This window comes from Camelus bactrianus, chromosome 31 (genome assembly GCF_048773025.1).
Source record: "Camelus bactrianus isolate YW-2024 breed Bactrian camel chromosome 31, ASM4877302v1, whole genome shotgun sequence".
In the NCBI taxonomy this organism is placed as follows: Eukaryota; Metazoa; Chordata; class Mammalia; order Artiodactyla; family Camelidae; genus Camelus; species Camelus bactrianus.
In genome coordinates, this window is record NC_133569.1 from 19,242,822 (window position 1) to 19,251,956 (window position 9,135).

Consider the following 9,135-nt stretch of genomic DNA (forward strand, 5'->3'; position numbering starts at 1 on the left):
GAAATGACATGACACCAAGCAACGGACTATGTTTCCAATATGACCTTTATTGAGGAAATACTGCTGTGACGTTTAACATCAGTCAACGAAAATTTGCGAACTGTGCATGTCAACGAGGTTCTCCCATGAACAAAAGTCCTTTTTAAATGCACCAGTGAGGTAAACATAATTATTCATATGTAGCTTTCTTAAGGCTAAGAGAGTTCTGTTTCATTTATTATTTTTGGCTCAGTTGGTTCTTTGCATAATACATCTCAAGACATTTCCCCCCCCAAGTGCCCCCCTCTTCCAAGAGCTTAGGAAATTGGCCAGTTCCCCAGGTACAAACAGTATCATGCATCTGAATCACCCAAAGACTGAGAAGGGGGCACCCTGAGCTCGCATGCAGGTCCCTCCTATTGCACAAAGTAAAATACAATGTCTGGAGCCCCCATGGGAGAACCCGTTCTGTTTTGAAGCTGTCAATCACATGCATTTTGAAATTGTCATATGGCTTTACCTTTTGCGATGGACTCAAATATTAGTCACTCTGGGTGACTTCCTTTACTATGGCGTGGGAAGTGACCTTCTCTACCTTTTTAGTGGACACTAGCTTCTCCTCAAAGGTCTCTTCATGCTCTTCGACCTTTTGAGTGACGGTTACAGATTTGGTGATGTATTTGGTAGCACCATCTACCCCCTCACTGGTGATTTTTTCTACCTTTTTGGTCACCACCACTTTATCCTCACCTCTGTCACCCCCCTTCTTTTCATCTGCCGGGCTCAGGTCTAGCCCGTTGGTGACGACGCCTTTCTCCTCTTCCCCCCCGCTGCCCTTCTCCTTGGTCTCCTGCCCTTTCTCGGCCTTTCCTTCCACCTCCCCATTGACCGAGATGTCTTCCTTCCTGGCTTCCTTGGAAGCCTGATCACCGCCTGCCTCCTCCTTCCCTCCCTCCTCTTCTGCTTTCTCCTTCTCCTTCTCCTTCTTCTCCTGCTGCGGTGGCTTCGCCTCCTCTTTGGCCTCCTTCTCCGGGCTCACCTTCACGGGCTTGGCCACCGCCTCCTCCGCAACTTTCTCCTTCACCGGGGATTCGGCCTTCTTCTTCTCTGGCACTTCTTTGGGCTTCTCCTCCTTTTTCTCCACCTTCTCTTCCTTGGGGGCTTCCTTGGCCACTTCTTTCTTTCCTTCCTCCACTTTCTCTTCCTCCTCTTTCTGCTCTCCTTTCGCGGCTGCGGCTTCGGCTTTGGGCTTCGCCTCTTCCACGGGCGATTTGGGCGCAGGGGACTTGGCCTTCTCGGCCTTCTCCACCTTCTCAGCCTTCTCCACCTTCTCCGCCTTCTCCACCTTCTCTGCCTTCTCCACCTTCTCCGCCTTCTCCACCTTGGCTTCTGCCGCCAGCTCCTCCTTGGGAGCCGCTTCTTCACCCTTTTCCTCCACTTTCTTTTCCTCCTTGGCTTCTGCTTCCCCGGCTTCACCTTCAGCCTCTATTTCTCCTTCCTCTTCCTGCTCACCTTCCTCTTTTTCACTAGAGACTTCCTTCTCAGATCCTCCTTCCTCGGCTTGGTCTGATTTCGCGCCCTCCTCTTCCTCCTCCTCCTCTTCCTCTCGGCCTTCCTCCTCCTCCTCCTTTTCTCCCGCCTCCTCTCCTGCAAGTTCAGGGGCAGCAGCTTTCACCGGAGACTTTTTGGCAGCTACCTCTTCTTCTTCGGCTTCTCGTTCCTCTTCCTTTTTTTCCGCCTCTTCCTCCTTGACCTCTTCCTTCGTGGAAACTGCCAGTTCCTCTGCGATGGCCGTCAGGGCTTCTTCCATTTCAGATTTCTCGTCTTCCACTTTGGTTTCCTCGATGATCTCCTCGACAAATTTGTGTTGGACCTTTAGCTTGGGAGCCTCTACCTTGGTTTTCTGAATCTTGGATATTGTGATGGGGGGCTGTCGGTGTGTATACAGCGGCCCAGTGATGCTTCCTGCAAAGGTGCTGAATCTGGTCTCTTCACCCTCCAGGAGTTTCCTAGGCAGAGAGATTCAAAGAAGACAACACATAATCAAAAATCTCACTGGGCCTTCTGAACTTCATTCCATGATGGGTAACACAGTAGTTATCGCTGAATAAATAGAATTACAGAAAGTAATACCCACTACCATTTCACTGGTATATTGTGTCACATTCAGTGACGGAGACAGATTCTCAGGGACATTCAGCCAGTCACTGGCTGCAGGAACTAACCACGCCCAATAGTCCACCACCTCCACCCAGCCACCAAATCTCAGCTCTGCCGCAGTCCTTTTGGTGCAATGTGAATATGCTGAAAAGCTCCCTGGTGGCCAGAAAAACCTTAAGTGACCTTCTTGAGCATTTGGACTTTCTGGATATATAGTAAGTTTCTTTTAGCAAGTAGAATGCTCAAAATTTTTATAAAACTATTTAGCACATATCAGAATTCAGGCTATACACACACACACACACACACACACACTAATATGTGTGTATCAAGTTATAAATTGGTCTGCAATTTTAATCATAAAGTATCTATTTTATATAATTATTCAGCTTTCCTGAAAAGATAGATGGCTCTGACTTGAGTGCAGTCCTTTTTTATTACCTTCCTGGTAATAAAAAAAATTGGTCCTGGAGTTTCTCTTATGAGCCTAGCCAACAGCAAGGTGACGTCAGTTAATATGTTTATATTCTCTTTCTTTCTCTGGAGTCTATCTAGATCTATACATCTAAATCTAAATAAAAAATATATTCTATTAATCTATGTTTTACCTCAGCCAGATGATAGCAATAGGAGCTGTAATAGAGAAACAGAAATGAACCATCCTGGTGTTTGTCCTTGACGTTGTAAAGTTGAAAAGCTGAAAGCACTGGCTAAAATATTAAAAACTAAAATTCTGTTTTTGTTTCAAATGTTCGGAAAGCATTTTTCGCTAAAAAAAAGTTTAAGCATAAGCACTGAAATTAATCTGCGCTTTCCCTCAAAACTCTTTATTCAAACACTTTATTTTAACTAATGTTTACTCTTTTAAAGCTGCATAAGAAGCTTCAGTTCTTTAGAGTGATTACTTTTGAATTAAGAAAGAAACCCAGGCACTGCTTTAAGACTCCTGCAGCCTGCTTGCTGTGACTTAAGTGGTGAAGGTTCTGCCAGCATCACCTCTGCAGTGTCGTTAGTACTTTGGCCACGTCCGCAGTGAGCACCGTACCTGTACGCAGCGATCTCGATGTCTAGAGCCATCTTGACGTTGAGGAGATCCTGGTATTCTCGCAAGTGACGAGCCATTTCCCACTTTGTGCCCCGAAGCTCATTTTCCAGCTGCTGGATGGTGTCCTGAAACAGACAGCCGCAGACTCATCCTTCCAAACAGCAACTTTCGCAAACCACTTGCTACCCCGTCTTTCCTCCCCTCCCTTGACTCCCTCCAGCTCCGCAAACCTCGCGTACCACGCCCAGAGTCCCCTCCCCCCTTATAATAAAAAATTGAAGAAATTCACAAACGAACAAACAAACACAAACAGGATCAATAAGACAATTAGACTTTTCCTGGGCACATCACGCACTGAGACCAGCGGATCTAGAACACGTCTCAGCAGGAGACAAGCATGCATGGGGAAATCCCACGGCTGACCTGGCCCTTCCCTTCTGAGCCCTTTGGGCTGAAGCCAATTTGGGGAGTTCTTCCGATCACGGCTGGAAAAGTTGAGAATACATGAGTTTCTGCACAGCTATCCTAAACTCGCTGCTTTATCGACTATCCAAATGTATACCTCCTGCTTTAAACGTGCAAGTGTGCAAAACTAGAACTCCTGGGGAAAAGAAAAAGCTCAGGGCTTTTAGAGCTGGGGAGGGTGCGTGGGGGAGGAGTGTGGAAAGGATGGAGAGGGGCGAGGACGCTTGTAACCTCTAACTAGGGTCTGCGTCGCGCGCGCGCGCGCAATGGCCCGCGGCCACTAGGGAGCGCGGCGGAGAGCGCGCCGGGGCGCGGGCCTGATTGTCGGGGGCGCGCGGCGCTGGCGCTGGCGCAGGCTGGCCGCGCAGCCGCGGTTCCTACCTGGTAGCTGCTGAGGTCGTGGTTGTGGCGCTCCTCGATGTCGCTGAGCTGCCGCTCCAGGGACTCCTTGGTGCCGCGGACTGACTCGAGCTCGATGCTCTTGGACTGCAGCTGGCGCCGGTACTCGGCGATCTCTTCCTTGGCGGAGCGGATGGCCTCCTTGTTCTGCTCGGCCGCCTCGGTGAGCTTGGCGTAGCGGCACTTAAACCACTCTTCGGCCTGGTGCATGTTCTGGTCGGAGTGGGACTCGAGCTGGGAGCGGATCTCCTTCAGCGCCGACGAGATATCTGTCTTCAGGTAATCTTTGCGCTCCACCGTGATGTGCGACGCCTGGATCTGGGCCAGCAGGTCGGCCACCTCCTCTTCGTGATTGCTTCGCAGGAAGGCCACCTCATCCTGCAGCGACTGCACCTTCTTGTCCAGCTCCACCTTGACCAGCGACGCCTCCTCGATGTCTTTGCGCAGCGCGCGGATGGCCGCCTCGGTGTCGTCGCGCAGCCGTGCCTCCTCCTCGAAGCGCTCCTTAAGTCGGTGGATGTCCTCCTCCAGGTGGTCCGAGTCCAGCTGTACCTGAGCCTTCTCGTGGTTCACTAGCTCGAGTGTGGCGCGCAGCTCGCGAATCTCCTGGTCGTACGCGTCGCCCAGCTGGGCGTGCGAGGCCTGCTTCTGCCGCAGCGCCTGGATCTCTACCTCGATCTCCTTGTTCTGCTGCTCCAGGTAGTGCACCTTCTCGATGTAGCCCGCGAAGCGGTCGTTCAGCCCCTGCAACTGCTCTTTCTCGTTGGAGCGGGACAGCTTGTAGTCGCCGCCCGGCCCGGAGCCGCCGTTGAGCAGGGACGAGGACTGGCTGAAGTCGAGGCTGCTCTCGGCGGAGCTGAGCATGGCCGAGCTGTAGGTGAGGCGCGGGGCAAGCGCGCTGCGCTTGTAGGAGGAGGACACGGTGCTCGGCGAGCCGCGGGACCATGACTGCGAGCGGAAGCCGCTGGACGGGGTGCCGCCAACGCGGCTGAAGCTCGAGCGGGTCTCGGTGACCCGCCGGTAGGCGGACGGGTTGCCCAGCGAGTCCAGTGTGTAGCTCATCTTGGAAGCCTCGGGGTGTGTGGCTGTCACAGCGTTCTGCTGGCCTCGTCGCAGCCCATTTATAGCCGCGGCGGCTGGTCCCGGGCCAGGGCCCCGCCCCGCGGAGGCGGCGGCCGAGGAGGCGGGGACTGCGGGCACCCAGCCGGGGGGACGCAGGGGCGGGGGGGCGAAGGCAGCCCAGCAGTGATTCAGCGGCCGCTCCACGTGGGCCCACGCCGCATCGGACCCCGGACTTCGCTGCCCTGGCCCTGGCCCCTCCTCCCCCGAGCTCTTCTTTCGGATCCAGACCACCTGTCTCCCCCTCAAGCCACCTCTCTCCATTTCTCTTCACCTTCGATTTGCATTTTACACCCTCGGTGCGAATATTCACCCAAAGCCCTTTCTTTGTTCGGGCAGCTTTTCTAGCGAGCCCCTGGCCACCTTGTTCTTTCACTCTTATCCTCACGCTCGTCTCTTCTTTTGCCCTTTCTCCATTACTTTTTGCTTTACTCATCTATACTTAATCACTTCGCCTTCTTTTTGCCATCTCTTCGCCCTCCCACTTTAAACCTTTTTTAGTCCCACTCACCCCTCCCTTCTCTCTGAGCCCATTCCTCCCGGACCTTTTTCTTCCCTGCCTTCTCTTTCCCCCTTCTCTTTCCTCCTCTCCTCCTTATTCCCCCCTCCCCCATCCTCATCTCCCCTCGCCTCCCTCCCCTTCCCCCACTCCTGTCTTAAAGCAGCCTGAGCACAGGCCCCAAGGTGGGCCTAGAAGAAAAAAACCAAAAAGACTTTGAGGAATGGTCATCCTGAAGCTTCGGGAAGGGGACAAAGAGGATGGGCCTGGGTATTTGTTTGTATTAAAAGTGGGATTTGGCGCTGCGTTCTGCTTAACGTTTGGGGGACGTCCGCAGCTTCCGCTGGGGCAGAAGGTAAGGCGCTTGTGCTCGCTATGGCGCCGGCAGCACCAAGGACAGCGCCCAGGACGGCGAGCTGGAAGATTTGGCCGCCCTGGGGGCATGTCTGGTTAGGTTGGCGGGGTGTCCTACCCCCTTCTACTGGAGTAAATACAATTAAAGCCAGTTTGTAGTGACTCTGTTTGAAGGAGCCAAGCTGGAATCGCACGCTAAGATTTCTCTGCAATGCAGAGTTGGCACAATGAACAGATTGCAGATTTTGAAAACAAATACAATGAATTAAAGTCAGGTAACAGAGGTGATATACTTGTAGCCCAGTTTGAGTTTTCTAACATGTGATGGATGCAGGAAATCAAGAGATACAGGGCCTGAATTTGAAGGTCAAATATTCCTTGGAAAGGGGAATTTGAAAACTGCTGAGATGAAAAGTCCAGGGAAATATAGTCTATGATAAGTTTGGACAGAAACAATTGCTTTGTCATCTTTCTGTTCTGTACTCCCTGGATGTGCCGGTGATGATTGAAAAGCATCTGCATTAATTTCAAATTAATTTAAAAGTTGCCAAACAGATTCACCACAACTTTGAAGAAAACCAGATATTTTTTTCCTCCTCCACTTAGATGTTAATGGTTGATTTGGAATAGATTTCTTTAACAAGTTTTTAAACGTGTTTATTTAAATAAGGAATCTACACAGACTTCGTACTGTCTGGTGCTCTGCTAATTGTTAAAGTGCCCCTTTATTCTGCATTGTGCTTTGGGGGTGATTCATGGTAAAAAAGTTCAGAGTACAGTACTGCAAGACAAAGTGAAGAGTAGAATGCCTGACTAGTGACTGGATTTACTGGGGCCACAGGATCAAGCGGTTGCTTGTGAAATGCTTGCTAAGGCTGAAAACAAACCGTTGCTCGTGAGAAGGAGAGATCCCAGACTTCAATATATGTATATTTATTTTGTCACAGCATGCTTTCTCTGCTCCTTGTTTTATTAAATGATGAGGTCACATCACTCAGTAAGTAATTAGAAAAGGCTTGAGTTTCTAGAGGTTTTTATTTTTATTTTTTTTTAATAAGATCTCTTGGCCCTTTTGCATTTTAAAATAGAAGGGGTTAATTTAGGAAGTTACTTTTGGCTTATTAACGTGAAACTGCAGCATTGCAGGCTCTGTGGGGGAAGGATGTTCTAGTTTGCTAAGAGATGGGTTATCTTTCAGGCAAGGAGAGTCCATGTCTCTAGCTGTTGGGAGAGACAGGTGACAAGCAGAGTGAGGGGACTGACTTGGGAATATTGCGAAAAACAAGATTTTTTTGGTTTCAGATGGATAGTTTTTTTTTTTTTTTTTAAAAAGAAGGAAAGAAAATTCCCCTGCCCTTCAGTAAAGTACCGCCAATCTCCAGGTTGGACTCTGAAAGATGTTACAGATAAGGCCAAGTGCTAATTATGCAGGCGTTATCCCTTCCTTACTTATTACTTTCTGCTTTTACTAAAAAGATAGGAAACCTTTGTTAGTTCCCTGTTGCACACACACTGAAAGCACTTTCTGCAGTGAGAGCAAATGGTTAACAGACAGGTTTCTGCTGTTAGTTTTTTTTTTTCAGGGCTTTGAAAATGAGATGACTCTGCAGAGAGACATTTACAAGGAAATGCATGTCTAACTTCACAATTAGCCTGTTTTGCCTTGTATCTAGGCTAGTTCAGGAACTGTTCAGCTTTCAACTGATAACCGAGGGAAGAAAGCGTTGCGTACAAACAAAATAATGGCCCACTACTCAGGCTAAATCCAGCTAGTGCCTCCAGCTTAAAACTGTAACTTCAATGTCACATGAAGTATTATTCAATCTGGCCATAAAAGAATAATGCAGAGAATTATAAAAGTCACCTTATTTAGGAAAAAATTTCCCAGAGCTTAAAAAAATGATTGATCCAGTTTCACATTTAGCACGATGTTTTATTTTATGTTAGACTTTTCACTTTAATCACTCTTTCTGAAGGTGACTTGAAGGTTATGCTGGTCCATGAATTTAGTATATAAACTTTTTTTTTTTTAAAAAAAGCTATAACATTCTTTATTCCCGCTTTGTTTCATAGTTTTGAAGAACATTTACTTCCCCAGTATTTTATGTAGAAAGAAATGAGATTTTGCATTCTTAAATTTTATTTTAATGACACTAAGGCTACAGAATCTTCTGAAAATATTAACAGGAGAGAAAATGAGCATGAGGATTTATCTAAAGTTACAGCACTGTTGAATCTGACTATGATACTTTTATAATTTATTCTAAATAAGGAAATTACATATAATTTAGATGTAAGACACTTTTAATAAAATTACCTCTGGGTTGTTGTACCATAAGCTACAGTGTGTTTTGAATCAGTTTATTTCTGTAGGGAAATACAGAGCATGCTGTGTGTCCCTTCAGTAGGTAAAGTGCAGACATTAACTCTGTAGTTGAGAGTGAGCTTTCGTGAGGTCTTATCTAATGGTAACAGGGAAGGTAATCTTTGCAGAGGGGATTTACTCTTTGGGCCAAACATAAGTTAGAAAAACAAGGAGTTGGGCATTTCTTCCTCCTTTCCATACTTTCTTACATTTTAAAGAATACTTTTCTGATACACAAAAATGCAAGGAGGATAAGGGAACTGGGCAGCAAGCAAGATGCTCCGGGTGGAAGACACCACTGTGCAATTGGTAGGCTGACTCTACCCCAGGTTAGATGATCTATACCTTGTCCCAGCCTGCCGTGAGGTCTGGAGTCTGGTCCTTTTGCCTGGGATCTGATTCTAGAACTCACGCGAAGCAATTTTTTATAATTTGTCCTTTGCTGATTGTGTAAGGGGTCGTTGATGTAGGAAGCTTGGGACTGAGTCCCCTGGAGTGGGAACATAAGGAAAATGAAAACCATGATACTTATTTCTACTTGAGCCTCAAGATGTCAAACTTTCAAAGCAGCTTTGAGTTTTGGTCTTTTATGATTTGAGATGTTGAAAGCAAAATAAAAATAATCCTCAGGGAGAAAGGCTGTTTCTTGCCAGGAAATTGGGACGTATATATCCCTTCTGTCTTTAATTAAAACGAGTCCATCTGAACCACAGTGCCCTTTTTCTAATATTAAGCACTGGAATGGTGTTT

At 47.8% G+C, this 9,135-nt stretch overlaps 1 protein-coding gene across 1 annotated transcript; it reads right to left on the reverse strand.

Moving 5' to 3' along the window:
• Positions 1–27: 27 nt before the first annotated feature.
• NEFM (neurofilament medium chain) lies at positions 28–5,530 on the reverse strand. Its single transcript, XM_010948320.2, has 3 exons — positions 4,031–5,530; positions 3,185–3,309; positions 28–1,988 (listed from the first exon to the last, which is right to left on the reverse strand). The coding sequence occupies exons 1-3, from the start codon at positions 5,429–5,431 to the stop codon at positions 521–523; spliced, it is 2,994 nt and encodes a 997-aa protein (XP_010946622.2). The 5' UTR covers positions 5,432–5,530; the 3' UTR covers positions 28–520.
• Between the last annotated feature and the right edge of the window lie 3,605 nt (positions 5,531–9,135).